Here is a 17,199-nt window from a genome sequence, read left to right on the forward strand (position 1 = left end):
CGATACAGAAGCAGTGAAAACACCCCCATGATCATCATCGTGCTGCTGTCAAACCCCAATGGTTTCAAATGTGTGGTGGCCCTGACACTGATGATCGGCGAAAGTGGCCCCCCTCTGAAAATTAGTGAAGAACACTGGTCGAGCAACTGTTCACTTGAAGGAGTGGCTAGCTTTGATCCTGGCTACCAATCCGGTATTCAGCTGCCCAATTGTGATGGGTGACCCGGCTGAGACCACCAACTCACTATCACTTGAGTACCCGGTTCAATCACGGGCAGCGGCTAAAACCCAGATTCGAACCCAGGTCCTCAGCGGTGCAGGCGTTGGTCCACCTCTTGATATATTTTTCCCGAAGGGAATGTTACGCGCGTAGGTAAGTGTGTCATTTTATTCCCATTGTGGTGAACATTCCAAGCGATGTGTACGTGGTTTCTTCACGTTTTAGTACAATTTACATTGATACGTACATAAACACAAATCCTGTGACGACGACGCAATATCATTTTACGACGCGGGTCATTGCCAGTTGTGTGTTTTTTTTTTATCTCGCGCTTTAATCCACATACCCAGTGCGTATGAAAGCAATTGGTAATTATTTGTACACCTCATTCATGGGCACTGAAGGGAAAATACACGGAGAGTTGACACTACGACCAGGCCGTGCGACACAGCACGGGGGTCTCCTTTGCGCGTGTCCACGCATCGCTCTGCACGGCGATCACTAAAGTAAAAATCTTAACTATTTTTATTTTACCAGGTAAGGCCCACTGAGTTATATGTAGCTATACTCTTTGGTTCTATTCGGTAAAGTCACGTAGGTAAAAAATAAAAAAACTTTACCGAATAAATAAAAAAAACTTTACCAAATAGAACTAAAGCGTATGGATCCTTGCAGTCACGAAAGCTTTAAATCTAGAATTATATGTAGCTGTTTTTCAAACGCGATCTGGCCATCACAAGTGATAGCTCTTACAAAGTGGCTTATCGTCATGTGGAAATTTAAATCAGCCAAATACTGGAAACGCACGGTTGATCCTAAATATTGAGGGAAAAACCGGAGGACCCGGAGAAAAATCCACACATGCAAACTCCAAATATACAAGCATCGTCGGGGTCAGGATCGTACCCACGACCTCCTGTATACCAGGCGAGGTAGGTAACATCTTGCCACCGCTTGCGCCCAGCGGCCCCTACGTGAGCGCCGGTAGGGGCTGATCAAAGAAGGCGTCGATCATCGGGATCTCCTCCGCGTGGGTCCTCACCAGGCCTCGTCCCGTCCCTCGCTCCTCCGTGCCTTCGCCCTGCCCGTATCGTCTCGTCCTCATCCTCTTCCTCCTTCTCCTGCTCGTCATCGTCGTAGCCCTCCTCGTCGCACCGTGCTTACTTGTCCAGGAGTCCAGCTCGCTGTCATCGGAGCTTTGGAGTTCACGGATCGGGACGCCGTGGAGTCCGACCCCTGCGACCCCTGCGACCCCTGCGTCATCTGGGACCCGGGTCACGAGGCCTGTGGTGTGTGTGTGTGGAGTTCACGCAAGTTAGTTCGCATGAGTTGGTTCGCGCAAATTGACCGAGCACCATCACCGCTGGGACGCGCGCCACACCACCGTTTGTCAGGAGCGGTGGCGCAGTGGTTAGAGCACTGTGCTACGAACACGGCGAATTGAGTTTGATTCCTACTCACGACCGACAACACCAATGACGATTTATCTGAACAGGTCCTGGGCCTCCTCCAGGTTGACTCAGCCTCAACTAAGTATCCGGTGTGGTGTGTAAACATCGCCACTGGGAAGACAGAGGTCAGGCGTGGTTGCTGGCCACCCACCCCCTTCATGTGCCGTGCCGGCCTTCATAGGTGCTAATCGCTAACAGCACTTGCACAAAAAGTTATATGGGGGAATCTTTGTCTTACTCCACGAATAAGGCACGTTTTATAAAACTACCGTTACTTTCAGAATTATCTCGATAGAACGATCTGTTTGTGCGCTTTACGAATGTAACAATGGCTGTGAGGCTGCCCGGCTTGCGGTTGTCCCTCCTAGTCGGTTAACGGGAGGCAAGGCCTTGCTGAGTCTCAAGACACAGAGGGTGCTTGTGCTCACCGCCGAGATTGGAGATGGGGGCGCGTTGACCCTGTCTGCTCGGGGCCTCGTGTGGCGTGGAGCTCGAGGCCGAGGGCAGCGGCTCCTGAAGTCGCTATGGAGACATTTTGATGGAACGCACGAGGAATAAACCATCAAGCGAAATCTGGTCATCCTCGCAGAGGCCTTTTAGCTCAGCCATCGAACAACGGCAGTCACTGCATGACGCGCTTTCGGGTGCGCTTCCGCAACCGTCTGGAACGCTGTTCCTTCCGATATTAGAAATCCACTGGAGCTAAGCACTTTCCAATCATCCAAATTAAAAACTCGTATTTTCAGAAAATTGTTGTTGTCCTTCCCCCGCACCTCCGATGAGCACGGTTGCCTACATACTGCACGAAAGAAGTTCAACATACATACATACATATAGGCACATCATGACACAGAAACCGATTACTTAAATGATCTGTATAAATTTTGATTTAAAGCTTTCGTGACTGCAGGGATTCATATTCTTGGTTCTTTCGGTAAAGTCACGTAGAAGGGAAACAATAAGATAATGAAAATATAAACAATAAAATTATCACGACGTTTCGACTGCAAAACAAACAATCATCATCAGGTGTGAAAACCACAGCAAGAAAATTTGAAAAAAGTGACGGAGGTTCTTTGCAAGCCATCTGGCTACCATGAGAGATTCGTTCATGAGGCTATCCACATATACCAACACAGAGACAATTTGAACCGAGAAGATGGATTCTGGCTTAGCAATCATTGGAAGGATTTGATACACCAATTTTCGGGTCTTAATTGATTGTTCACGCTTACGGTGGCTTTCAGACCGCATCCATTATTTTCGTCTCCCCCCTCCTCTTTTCCGAACATAGATGGACTCGTCCATCTGAACAACTGCCAAATCGCTCTCCGTGGTGCTAACCTTAAAAAAATCCACCACTTTTTAAAAATTTTCCTGCTGTGGTTTTCACACCTGATGATGATTGCTTGTATTGCAGTCGAAACGTCGTGAGAATTTTATTGTTTTATATTTTCATTATTTTATTGTTTCCCTTCTACGTGACTTTACCGAAAGAACCAAGAATATGATCTGTATAAGTTACGTTCCTGAGAGGTGCGACGACGAATACTGAAACGATGTAAATCAAGGTCAGTGTTGTAAATGCAGAGTTGAGGCGACACAAAACAGGTAGTGGTATTAATAATGAAATGACGATGTATTTGCAAAACGACGTATAAGGGGAAGACATAAATCAGGGTTATTTCTGTACTCAATCGGATATGCCATTTAGTAGAGTTATGCATATATAACCTTAAAGTCGTAAGTCACTGCATAAACGGTACAATGCAAAAGGTAATGTCTTTGTTATTGCAATCCAAGGCAGGTTTGATTTCATCCCCCGGCGAGGCAGTTGCAACAATGGGCCAATTTTTTCTGAATCTCTCCGCCTCTGTCCACCCAGCAGCATGAATCGGTATACGTACAACAGCCCTTCGAAGGGTGGGGTAAAGCGTGGGTACTCCCACCTCTTCCGCAACCACTTCCGGTTTCTCCAGCCTCAATTTATACGCGACCGCAGCCAATCATGACCCAAGCCCAGGTCAACAGGAAGTGATGCACCAAACAGGAAATGGCGTCATACTCTTTGGTTCTATTCGGTGAAGTCACGTAGGTAAAAAATAAAACAGCAAAAATCACGACGTTTCGGCCACAACACAAGTGGCCTTCATCAGGTGAAGGGACCGTGCTGTCACGAAGACAGCGTAGGAATTAAGAAAGTCAAGCCAGGTCGCGTCCTTTAAGCTGTGTGGAAGGAAACCAAACGCTTTGACAAAGAAATTAGCATAAAGTGCTGATAGAGCACCAACACGGGGGGGGGGAGGGGAGTTTACAAACGTTGTTTTGAAGGGAAATAAGCTGCTGTGAAAGTTTGGTATATCACTACTTGGATAAATATACTGTACCATTGAAAATTAGTTTCATGTTTGGTATGATTTAGAACATCTTTCCAATGATTGCTTAACTTGAAACCATCTTCTCGGTTGAAATTGTGTCTGTGTTTGTAAATCTGAATTGCCTTGTGGACAAATCTCTGATGATAACCTATAGGTTTTTTTCAGATTTACAAACACAGACACAATTTCAACCGAGAAGATGGTTTCAAGTTAAGCAATCATTGGAAAGATGTTCTAAATCATACCAAACATTAAACTAATTTTCAATGGTACAGTATATTTATCCAAGTAGTGATATACCAAACTTTCACAGCAGCTTATTTCCCTTCAAAACAACGTTTGTAAACTCCCCTCCCCCCCGTGTTTGGTGCTCTATCAGCACTTTATGCTAATTCCTTTGTCAAAGCGTTTGTTTCTTCCCACACAGTTTAAAGGACGCGACCTGGCTTGACTTTCTTAATTCCTACGCTGTCTTCGTGACAGCACGGTCCCTTCACCTGATGAAGGCCACTTGTGTTGTGGCCGAAACGTCGTGATTTTTGCTGTTTTATTTTTTACCTACGTGACTTTACCGAATAGAACCAAAGAGTATGGATCCTTGCAGTCACGAAAGCTTCAAATCTAGAAAGGAAATGGCGTCACTGGAAGGCGAGAGCCGTTCGTTGCTAGGGAAGCATCTCTCAAAACGAAAACGGTGACCGATTGTTGTTGTGACCGATTGCTGTTGACTTTACCGATAGAAGAAGAATATGTTGTTGTTGTTGTTTGTGTTTATTACCCGGACGAGGCGAGGCGGGTGAGCGTGAATGATGCTGCTGCTGCTGCTGCTGCAAGCTTTTGTGGAGGTTTCGCCAGCCGGAGCAATCGCTACCACTGCATTTGCTCACAAAGACAGACAGAGAGAGAGGGAAAAGTGCGGGTGGCGTGAGTAAAATATCGCTGTAGAGTGTTAAAACGACAGACGAGAAGACAGAGAGACAGACCAAGTCTTTGATGGAGTCTCAATGATAGACTTGGTCTCTGATGGAGGTGGCTAGTCAATGACGGATAGACCGTGTTTTGACGGTGTCTCCGATGGTTTGTCGACCAGACAAGACTGACAAACTCGGTCTCTGGTGGAGTGTCTAGGCCAGGGGTTGGAAACCTGTGGATCTTTAAGGACCGTCTTGTATTCACATGCATTGCAGCTCTTGAAATATATGTATAAAAAGTTGTTACCAGATTCGAAACAAACAGAGTATTTCGGTAAAGCCACGTACATAGAACAAATAATTTTAAAAAATAACAATTTCATGACGTTTCTATCGCAACACAAGCAATCGTCATCAGGTGAAAAAAATATAGCGGGAGAGCTGCTGAGAATATATGATGGCAGCGCTGCTAAGGCAGGGAGTTACAGTGAGGGAAAAAAGTATTTGATCCCCTGCTGATTTTGTACGTTTGCCCACTGACAAAGAAATGATCAGTCTATAACTTTAATGGTAGGTTTATTTGAACAGTGAGAGACAGGATAACAAGAAAAATCCAGAAAAAACGCATGTCAAAAATGTTATGAATTGATTTGCATTTTAATGAGGGAAATAAGTATTTGACCCCTCTGCAAAATATGACTTAGTACTTGGTGGCAAAACCCTTGTTGGCAATCACAGAGGTCAGACGTTTCTTGTAGTTGGCCACCAGGTTTTCACACATCTCAGGAGGGATTTTGTCCTACTCCTCTTTGCAGATCTTCTCCAAGTCATTAAGGTTTCGAGGCTGACGTTTGGCAACTCGAACCTTCAGCTCCCTCCACAGATTTTCTATGGGATTGAGGTCTGGAGACTGGCTAGGCCACTCCAGGACATTAATGTGCTTCTTCTTGAGCCACTCCTTTGTTGCCTTGGCCGTGTGATTTGGGTCATTGTCATGCTGGAATACCCATCCACGACCAATTTTCAATGCCCTGGCTGAGGGAAGGAGGTTCTCACCCAAGATTTGACGGTACATGGCCCCGTCCATCGTCCCTTTGATGCGGTGAAGTTGTCCTGTCCCCTTAGCAGAAAAAACACCCCCAAAGCATAATGTTTCCAACTCAATGTTTGACGGTGGGGATGGTGTTCTTGGGGTCATAGACAGTATTCCTCCTCCTCCAAACACGGCGAGTTGAGTTGATGCCAAAGAGCTCAATTTTGGTCTCCTGACCACAACACTTTCACCCAGTTGTCCTCAGAATCATTCAGATGTTCAATGGCAAACTTCAGACGGGCATGTATATGTGCTTTCTTGAGCAGGGGGACCTTGCGGGCGCTGCAGGATTTCAGTCCTTCACGGCGTAGTGTGTTACCAATTGTTTTCTTGGTGACTATGGTCCCAGCTGCCTTGAGATCATTGACAAGATCCTCCCGTGTAGTTCTGGGCTGATTCCTCACCGTTCTCATGATCATTGCAACTCCACGAGGTGAGATCTTGCATGGAGCCCCAGGCCGAGGGAGATTGACGGTTCTTTTGTGTTTCTTCCATTTGCGAATAATTGCACCAACTGTTGTCACCTTCTCACCAAGCTGCTTGGCAATGGTCTTGTAGCCCATTCCAGCCTTGTGTAGGTCTACAATCTTGTCCCTGACATCCTTGGAGAGCTCTTTGGTCTTGGCCATGGTGGAGAGTTTGGAATCTGATTGATTGATTGCTTCTGTGGACAGGTGTCTTTTATACAGGTAACAAGCTGAGATTAGGAGCACTCCCTTTAAGAGTGTGCTCCTAATCTCAGCTCGTTACCTGTATAAACGACACTGGGAGCCAGAAATCTTTCTGATTGAGAGGGCGTCAAATACTTATTTGCCTCATTAAAATGCAAATCAATTTATAACATTTTTGACATGCGTTTTTCTGGATTTTGTTGTTATTGTCTCTCACTGTTCAAATAAACCTACCATTAAAATTATAGACTGATCATTTCTTCGTCAGTGGGCAAACGTACAAAATTAGCAGGGGATCAAATACTTTTTTCCCTCACTGTATAAAGGGTTTACCGAAAGACCCAAAGAATATGAATTCCTGCAGTCACGAAAGCTTTAAGTAAAAATTGATTCTTGTTTGTGATTTTGTTTGCCCGGCCCCTAGGCTAGGCAATAGACTGAAAGACAAACACACAGACAGACGACGCACGCTCGCACATCAACACATTTATATTATTGGTTCTTTCGGTAAAGTCACGTAGAAGGGAAACAATAAAATAATATAAATATAAAACAATACAATTCTCACGACGTTAAAAAACGCCACTTTTTTCAAATTTTCTTGCTGTGGTTTTCACACCTGATGATGATTGCTTGTGTTGCAGTCGAACACAAGCAATCATCATCAGGTGTGAAAACCACAGCAAGAAAATTTGAAAAAAGTGGCGGTTTTTTAACGTCGTGAGAATTTTATTGTTTTATATTTTTATAATTTTATTGTTTCCATTCTACGTGACTTCACCAAAAGAACCAAGAATATGAATCCCTGCAGTCACGAAAGCTTTAAATCAAAATCGACACATTTGTTGTGGAGTAGTTGATGACGTAATGTCATCCTGGGGTGTAGAATGGATGATGGCTCGTCACCCAGGGATATATAAGCGGAGACGGGTGACGTGAACGAGGTCGTTGTGAGGGGCCGGGAACAGAGAGGTTAGACGTGGGGACCCAGGGTAGGGGGAAATTAGCACCAGGCTAGGGGGGCTGCTTCACACGGCCGACCGAGTTGGCTGATCCCTCGGTCGGTGCTGAGGGAAGAGCCTGAATAGCCTGGGTGGGTGCTAGGGACCTCCCAGTACCCTTTCCCTGGGGAGTTGTACGGTAGTCCATAATAACTGTTAGGCGTAAGCCCCTATATAAACCTGGCGTGAGCCCTTACCAGAAGAGACGTCTCCGTGTCGATTCTTCCACTCAACACATTCATAGACACCTCACCACGCACACAGACTGTTGGGGCAAGTGACGTTAGCGAGCGCCTATTAAGGCATGGCAATTACCACGCCGGCCACCTTTGTCTCCCCACACCAGATACTCGTTTGAGGCTGAGTCGACCTAGGAGAGACACGCACGCAACGCAGGCTCTCACTCACCTGCACCAAAGCTTCGCGGGAGCAGTCGGGGCAAAGATGGCAGAGATCGGGGGCCCGCGTGTCGCGTGGTCCCCTCCATCCCTCGGGGAGCCCTAACCCTGGGCAGCTCGGCTCGGGGGTCCCCGGCTGGTACCCCAGGAGACCCCCACGCCGCTGACACCCCGGACGGGCGGACCCCCGCGGCGGCGGCGGCGGCGTGGCCGGGCGAAAAGGGGACGCGGTTGCGTTCGAAGGGTCCCGTTTTGAGGGTCGCCGGGGTCGTAGCGGGGTCCCCAGTTGCTGCCGCTGGGGGGAGCTGGGATACGGCGATGCGACGGACCCTGGTTCGGGAGGTCGAGCTCCCTGCTCCCATTTCACCTCGGGTCCGTCCGCCTCCCGTCCTCCACTCAACCCGCACTCAATCCTCTGTCCGTCCCTTGATCGGTGAGATACACAGAGGTCATTCAGCCTCCCACGACCGAATGGATCCCCGAAGCCCGCCTATAATCCACGCTCTAGTCCACCTCCACTCAACCCTCGGTGAGGAGCTCTCGTGGCGATAGTGAGACGAGGAGGAGATGAGGAGGAGAGGCTTCTTCGCTGGACCTCGTGGAGACCCCGAGGTCAAGCTGGGAAATGGGGACCGGTACATCGTGAGCGGTGTTACTGGCAGCAGCAGCAGCAGCATCGTCACCATCATCATCATTCATCTCCGTTGAAAATCATGTTTGAAGGCGTACGTGTCACCCACAGCATCGTGATAAATAAACAAAATTACAACGCATCGTCTGCTCCGTTGTGGAGTGACGTCGTTTGCAAGAGCAGGCCATTGTGCACCGCCAACGTCACGGTCCGAGTTTAACAAGAATTGCATCGCAAATTACCCGATACTTGATTGTAAATCACGTAATAAACCATCGCCCCACACCACCACACTCTGCCTAGTTGCGAAAACTTGACAGGACCCTCCTGGAAAGGTGATGTACTCAGGATTTCCTTTGTAAATAAGCATATTCATAATAGTACCATGACCAATCAATCATGCTGCTGTCATCATCTTGTATGATCATCATCACAGCTGGTAGCTATTTATGACTCTTGTATCATAATTCTTGCTGCAACATCATCACTCGTATCAAGATCATATGTTGTTTAATAGTTTTATTATTCTATTGTTTCCCTTCAACGTGACTTTACCGAAAGAACCAAGAATATGAATAAGATCATATATTTTTGATTCAAAGCTTTCGTGACTGCAGTGATTCATATTCTTGGTTCTTTCGGTAAAGTCACGTTGAAGGGAAGCAATAAAATAATAAAATATATATAAAACAATAAAATTCTCACGACGTTTCGACTGTAACACAAGTAGTCATCATCAGGTGTGAAAACCAACGGCAAGAAACATTTGAAAGAAGTGGCGGTTTGTTTTTATTGTTTTATATATATATTATTATTTTATTGTTTCTCTTCAACGTGACTTTACCGAAAGAACCAAGAATAAGATCATATATGTTTTGTTCTACCAGGTAATGCCCACTGAGCTGTACAAGCTCTTTTTCAAAAGCGACCTGGCTATCACGAATGATAGATCGACGAAGTGGCTCATCGCGTCGAAATTTACAGCAGGTCAAATACTCTAAAACGCATGTTTGTAAATGTTGAGGAGAAAATTGGAGGACCCGGAGAAAAATCGACGTCAACACGGGGAGAGAGAGAGAGAGAGAGCGACACACCGCAAACTCCAAATAGCAAGCGTCAGGGTCGGGATTGAACCCACGTCCAGATGAGGGGAGTTAACACCTCGCCACCGTGCCAATGGCATACGCAGTGGTGTAGTACTACTGGTGTACCATCACCCCCCCCCATCTCCAACAGGCCGATGCGCACATCGTCTTCATCAATAGAAAATTAAAGACAGCGAGCCACGGTGGTGCGATTGTGGTGATGCAGCCAAAACTACGGACAGCACAGGAAGCCCACTGGTAGTCAGCGTTCCTTCAGCAGAGGAGGAGAAACATCAACGCGACACGAACTCTCTCCTGAAGCCCTCTCGTCACGGCCAGCAGCAAGACCTCGACATTGACATTTTGCCCCTGAACATACGATGGTGCCATCATGCGCAACAATATGATGTTACATTTAGAATCAGAATCTTTATATATGGTGGAATGTCGATTAGCTGTAAAGCTTTTGCCGGTTATCTACAGCTTGGTTCGCCCAATTCAGTCTTTCCCCTCTTCATGTGCCTATTAGACCAAAACACAGCTTACTTTCACCGGTGCCCACCTCCGATGAGCTCCGCATCCAATGTCCTTGTCCTTCCCCCGCACCTCCGATGAGCACGGCTGGCTACGTACGGCGCGAAAGAAGTTCAACATACATATACACAGAGACCCACAGACTCATACAGAGACCCACAGACTCACATGGACACCCACATACTCACACAGACTCACAGACTCATACAGAAACCCACAAACTCGCAGAGACCCACAAACTCACACAGAGACCCATAGACTCACACAGAGACCCATAGACTCACACAGAGACCCATAGACTCACACAGAGACCCATAGACTCACACAGAGACACCACAGACTCACACAGAGACCCACAGACTCACGCAGAGACCCACAGACTCACGCAGAGACACACAGACTCACACAGAGACCCACAGACTCACACAGAGACCCACAGACTCACACAGAGACCCATAGACTCAGAGACCCACAGACTCACGCAGAGACCCACAGACTCACACAGAGACCCACAGACTCACGCAGAGACCCACAGACTCACACAGAGACCCACAGACCCACACAGAGATCCATAGACTCACACAGAGACCCATAGTTTCTTGTCCTTCCCCCGCACCTCCGATTAGCACGGTGGGCTACGTACGGTGCGCCAGAAAGTTCAACATAGTCGACTCAGCCTTAAATGAGCCACCTGGTACGGTATGCACTCGTGTGTGTATGTGTGACCATATGCATTTGTATGTGTGTGAGTGCACAGCATACATGCGTATTCTTACCATGAAGATCGCTTGATTGACCCTTTGGGAGAGGTGCAAGTTACGGTGGAATTTCCGTCTGGAGAGAGAGAGCGACCACTCACCGTGCGTGGGGGGATGCGCACGGGCGCAACGTGCCAAAGGCAAATTAATGATTTCCTAAATTCCAAGCCGGGGTTATTACAGTCGCGCTTGGCAGAACCGATCCTGCAAACCTCTCCCAACTCCACCCATTACCGAGAATACAGAGACAAAGATCTACCCACACCTCCCCTCCCCCGGCACAGCCTAACAGATTGTTGGGTTGCAAGTGCTGTTAGCGAGCACCTATGAAGGCCGGCCACTTTGGTGCACGAGGTGGGGTGGGTGGCCAGCACCACGCCTGGCCGCCTTTGGCTCCCCCCAGTGGCGATGTTTACACACCGCTACACCAGGTACTCATTTGAGGCCGAGTCGATCTAGGGGAGGCCCAGGACCGGTTCAAATAATCGTCACCGGTTGTTGGCCGTGAGCGGGAATCGAAACTCGGGTGGCCGGGTTCGTCGCGTAGCGCGCTCCACACCACACAAAAATACACAAACACACGCACCAACATTCTCAAAGGTTATTCATTTACTAATGTTCCAATATTCACACGAAGCAAAACCAAAGCAGGTCTCATTATTATGATTATATCGCTGCTCTAAGAGGGTATTGTGATCGAGTCGTTTGCGGCTTCTGAAAAATAAGTAAAAAGTTCAGTGGGTAGGATGTCGATGGTTTCGCTTGAGTATTTGTCTGCGTTTTGGGTGAATTTTTATTTGACCTTTCTTGTACTTGGAACTACGATCGTGTTTTTTTTGTATCGTTGTAACGTTCTTACCCGCCCCTACTGGACATCTGTGGAAAAAAGAGCTTTATAGCTAATCGGATTCCTCCTAAATATTCTGATTCTTTGCAGTTCCTTGAGGGTTTCTTCAGTTTCTTGGGTTTCTATTTCAGTTTCTTGGGATTCTGTCTCCGTTTCTTGGGTTTCTGTCTCCGTTTCTTGGGTTTCTGTCTCCGTTTCTTGGGGTTCTGTCTCAGTTTCTTGGGATTCTGTCTCCGTTTTTTGGGTTTCTGTCTCCGTTTCTTGGGTTTCTGTCTCCGTTTCTTGGGTTTCTGTCTCCGTTTCTTGGGTTTCTGTCTCCGTTTCTTGGGTTTCTGTCTCTGTTTCTTGGGGTTCTGTCTCCGTTTCTTGGGGTTCTGTCTCAGTTTCTTGGGTTTCTGTCTCCGTTTCTTGGGTTTCTGTCACCGTTTCTTGGGTTTCTGTCTCCGTTTCTTGGGTTTCCGTCTCCGTTTCTGGGGTTTCTGTCTCCGTTTCTTGGGTTTCTGTCTCCGTTTCTTGGGTTTCTGTCTCCGTTTCTTGGGGTTTCTTTCTCCGTTTCTTGGGTTTCTATCTCAGTTTCTTGGGTTTCTGTTTCAGGTTCTTGGTGTTCTGTCTCCGTTTCTTGAGTTTCTGGCTCAGTTTCTTGGGTTTCTGTCTCCGTTTCTTGGGGTTCTGTCTCCGTTTCTTGGGGTTTCTTTCTCCGTTTCTTGGGTTTCTATCTCAGTTTCTTGGGTTTCTGTCTCAGTTTCTTGGTGTTCTGTCTCCGTTTCTTGGGTTTCTGGCTCAGTTTCTTGGGATTCTGTCTCAGTTTCTTGGGTTTCTGTCTCCGTTTCTTGGGGTTCTGTCTCCGTTTCTTGGGGTTCTGTCTCAGTTTCTTGGGATTCTGCCTCCGTTTCTTGGGGTTCTGTCTCCGTTTCTTGGGGTTCTGTCTCCGTTTCTTGGGGTTCTGTCTCCGTTTCTTGGGGTTCTGTCTCAGTTTCTTGGGGTTCTGTCTCCGTTTCTTGGGTTTCTGTCTCCGTTTCTTGGCTTTCTGTCTCCGTTTCTTGGATTTCTGTCTCCGTTTCTTGGGGTTCTGTTCCCGTTTCTTGGGTTTCTGTCTCCGTTTCTTGGTTTGCTGTCTCGGTTTCTTGGGTTTCTGTCTCAGTTTCTTGGGATTCTGTCTCCTTTTCTTGGGGTTCTGTCCCCGTTTCTTGGGTTTCTGTCTCCGTTTCTTGGGTTTCTGGCTACGTTTCTTGGGGTTCTGTCTCAGTTTCTTGAGTTTCTGTCTCAGTTTCTTGGGTTTCTGTCTCAGTTTCTTGGATTTCTGTTTCCGTTTCTTGGGTTTCTGTCTCAGTTTCTTGGGTTTCTGTTTCCGTTTCTTGGGTTTCTGTCTCCGTTTCTTGGGGTTCTGTCTCAGTTTCTTGGGTTTATCCCTATGATTTGAACCCTTTGCGGTGTGGATATGTTATACTCAACGATCTCTCACTCACCTTAAACTTGGCTTTAGCACAGAGTTGCCAAGTTTCGCCGGCACTTAAAAAAACACAATCCCAAGACAAACCCAAGTTTTTGGACGGGCAGAACTAGTTTGTGGCGGTGATCTTTGGGGCTGGCGTGGCTTCAACTGCCACGACCATAATCATTCCGCTGAGAGCAATCGAAAAATAATAATGATATATGTAATGAGTCTCAAGACTCGGGAGAGACCTGCATTTTTACACGTTGGGCCGTACCATTATTACAGCGCCTTTGGCATTGTGCGTGGAAGCCAGGAGGAGGCGCTGTGGCTGGTGAGGAATTAGAGCCAGGGGTTGGCACCCTGTGTCTCCAGGAGTTAGAGCCAGGGGTTGGCACCCTGTGGCTCCAGGAGTTAGAGCCAGGGGTTGGCACCCTGTGGCTCCAGGAGTTAGAGCCAGGGGTTGGCACCCTGTGGCTCCGGAGCCGCATGCGGCTCTTTAAAGGGCTACTTCTTGACGTCTCGTATTCACCACACGGTGCATTGGTGCGGCTCTTGAAATATTTAGTTTTTTTACCGAATTCTATTTAAAAAAAAGTCTCTTATTCTTATTTTCGTTTGCTCACCCCTGGAATTAGGGCAATGTCAAATGTACCATACCTGTCAACCCCTTATCAGTGCCCTACCTTATTGCAGACCAATTCAGACCTTATTGGTCACACCGTGCCCCTTATAAATCTCAACGTTCATCCTACAAAGTCCCATCACGAGGGGCTAACACAAACAAATAGACAACATTCTTTTTTGCCCGTATCGAAACGGCTGTACGCCGTATGGACCTCAAAACTCAATTTCCCCGTACAATAATACGGGGTTAAACCGTACGGGGTTTGTCAGCTCTGCTGTACGACCATAAGCGTCACCAGAATGCCCATATAAGGATAGACCGACATAACCAGTGACGTTGCCGTCGCGTAGGAAATCCCCGTTGCCAGGGGCAGTTCCCCAGGCCCAGCGGGCGTGGACTCCTCCCGCCTCCAACAACAACAACATCATCATCATCGCCATCATCATCAATATTGTTGTTGCTCCTGCCGCCGCGTTAACGACTAGAACAGTGCTCCAGACCCCATCGCGTTTGTCATTCCATTCGCGCGCGAGAACGGCAGAGGCGGTGCTCAGAACCCCCCCTCTGTGTGGCTTTACAAGAGGCGAGCGTTGAGGCCTGCAGTGTTGCCGAGTTAGTGTTGTTGTTGTTGGGTGGGTAGCGATGGTGTTGGGCATGGTGAGCCGTGGAGGAGCGATTGCCGCGGGGCTGTGTGGCGCCGTCTTCCTGGCCTACTGCTTCTACTTCGACCGCAAGCGACGGAACGCCCCCGACTTCAAGAGCAAGCTGCGCCAACGTGAGCCGTGCTAGGCCCTGTGTGTTGTTAACTAGAGCCGTGCTAGGCCCTGTGTGTTGTTAACTAGAGCCGTGCTAGGCCCTGTGTGTCGTTAACTAGAGCCGTGCTAGGCCCTGTGTGTTGTTAACTAGAGCCGTGCTAGGCCCTGTGTGTTCTTAACTAGAGCCGTGCTAGGCCCTGTGTGTTGTTAACTAGAGCCGTGCTAGGCCCTGTGTGTCGTTAACTAGAGCCGTGCTAGGCCCTGTGTGTTATTAACTAGAGCCGTGCTAGGCCGTGTGTGTTATTAACTAGAGCCGTGCTAGGTCCCTGTGTGTCGTTAACTAGAGCCGTGCTAGGCCCTGTGTTGTTAACTAGAGCCGTGCTAGGCCCTGTGTTTCGTTAACTAGAGCCGTGCTAGGCCCTGTGTGTTATTAACTAGAGCCGTGCTAGGCCCTGTGTGTTGTTAACTAGAGCCGTGCTAGGCCCTGTGTGTCGTTAACTAGAGCCATGCTAGGCCCTGTGTGTTGTTAACTAGAGCCGTGCTAGGCCCTGTGTGTCGTTAACTAGAGCCGTGCTAGGCCCTGTGTGCTGTTAACTAGAGCCGTGCTAGGCCCTGTGTGTTGTTAACTAGAGCCGTGCTAGGTCCTGTGTGTCGTTAACTAGAGCCGTGCTAGGCCGTGTGTCGTTAACTAGAGCCGTGCTAGGCCCTGTGTGTTGTTAACTAGAGCCGTGCTAGGCCCTGTGTGTTGTTAACTAGAGCCGTGCTAGGCCCTGTGTGTCGTTAACTAGAGCCGTGCTAGGCCCTGTGTGTTGTTAACTAGAGCCGTGCTAGGCCCTGTGTGTTCTTAACTAGAGCCGTGCTAGGCCCTGTGTGTTGTTAACTAGAGCCGTGCTAGGCCCTGTGTGTCGTTAACTAGAGCCGTGCTAGGCCCTGTGTGTTATTAACTAGAGCCGTGCTAGGCCGTGTGTGTTATTAACTAGAGCCGTGCTAGGTCCCTGTGTGTCGTTAACTAGAGCCGTGCTAGGCCCTGTGTTGTTAACTAGAGCCGTGCTAGGCCCTGTGTTTCGTTAACTAGAGCCGTGCTAGGCCCTGTGTGTTATTAACTAGAGCCGTGCTAGGCCCTGTGTGTTGTTAACTAGAGCCGTGCTAGGCCCTGTGTGTCGTTAACTAGAGCCATGCTAGGCCCTGTGTGTTGTTAACTAGAGCCGTGCTAGGCCCTGTGTGTCGTTAACTAGAGCCGTGCTAGGCCCTGTGTGCTGTTAACTAGAGCCGTGCTAGGCCCTGTGTGTTGTTAACTAGAGCCGTGCTAGGTCCTGTGTGTCGTTAACTAGAGCCGTGCTAGGCCGTGTGTCGTTAACTAGAGCCGTGCTAGGCCCTGTGTGTTGTTAACTAGAGCCGTGCTAGGCCCTGTGTGTTGTTAACTAGAGCCGTGCTAGGCCCTGTGTGTCGTTAACTAGAGCCGTGCTAGGCCCTGTGTGTTGTTAACTAGAGCCGTGCTAGGCCCTGTGTGTTCTTAACTAGAGCCGTGCTAGGCCCTGTGTGTTGTTAACTAGAGCCGTGCTAGGCCCTGTGTGTCGTTAACTAGAGCCGTGCTAGGCCCTGTGTGTTATTAACTAGAGCCGTGCTAGGCCGTGTGTGTTATTAACTAGAGCCGTGCTAGGTCCCTGTGTGTCGTTAACTAGAGCCGTGCTAGGCCCTGTGTTGTTAACTAGAGCCGTGCTAGGCCCTGTGTTTCGTTAACTAGAGCCGTGCTAGGCCCTGTGTGTTATTAACTAGAGCCGTGCTAGGCCCTGTGTGTTGTTAACTAGAGCCGTGCTAGGCCCTGTGTGTCGTTAACTAGAGCCGTGCTAGGCCCTGTGTGTTGTTAACTAGAGCCGTGCTAGGCCCTGTGTGTCGTTAACTAGAGCCGTGCTAGGCCCTGTGTGCTGTTAACTAGAGCCGTGCTAGGCCCTGTGTGTTGTTAACTAGAGCCGTGCTAGGTCCTGTGTGTCGTTAACTAGAGCCGTGCTAGGCCGTGTGTCGTTAACTAGAGCCGTGCTAGGCCCTGTGTGTTGTTAACTAGAGCCGTGCTAGGCCCTGTGTGTCGTTAACTAGAGCCGTGCTAGGCCCTGTGTGTTGTTAACTAGAGCCGTGCTAGGTCCTGTGTGTCGTTAACTAGAGCCGTGCTAGGCCCTGTGTGTTGTTAACTAGAGCCGTGCTAGGCCCTGTGTGTCGTTAACTAGAGCCGTGCTAGGCCCTGTGTGTCGTTAACTAGAGCCGTGCTAGGCCCTGTGTGTTGTTAACTAGAGCCGTGCTAGGCCCTGTGTGTTGGTAACTAGAGCCGTGCTAGGCCCTGTGTGTCGTTAACTAGAGCCGTGCTAGGCCCTGTGTGTTATTAACTAGAGCCGTGCTAGGCCCTGTGTGTTG

At 48.5% G+C, this 17,199-nt stretch overlaps 1 protein-coding gene across 3 annotated transcripts in view; it reads left to right on the forward strand.

Annotated features, from left to right (window-relative positions):
* Positions 1–14,361: 14,361 nt before the first annotated feature.
* Positions 14,362–17,199, forward strand: part of LOC116947077 (mitochondrial import receptor subunit TOM20 homolog) — a 29,036-nt gene continuing 26,198 nt past the window's right edge. The window contains exon 1 of one of the 3 annotated variants that reach the window (XM_032962489.2): positions 14,362–14,813. In XM_032962489.2, the coding sequence (XP_032818380.2) occupies positions 14,681–14,813 (133 nt within the window). In that variant the 5' untranslated portion in view covers positions 14,362–14,680. The remainder of the gene's footprint in view (positions 14,814–17,199) is intronic. The other 2 variants (XM_032962491.2, XM_032962490.2) reach the window with 2 other exon arrangements.

Source organism: Petromyzon marinus, chromosome 29 (assembly GCF_048934315.1).
Source record: "Petromyzon marinus isolate PM22_M1 ecotype Great Lakes invasive population chromosome 29, UKy_Petmar_22M1.pri1.0, whole genome shotgun sequence".
NCBI lineage: Eukaryota > Metazoa > Chordata > Hyperoartia > Petromyzontiformes > Petromyzontidae > Petromyzon > Petromyzon marinus.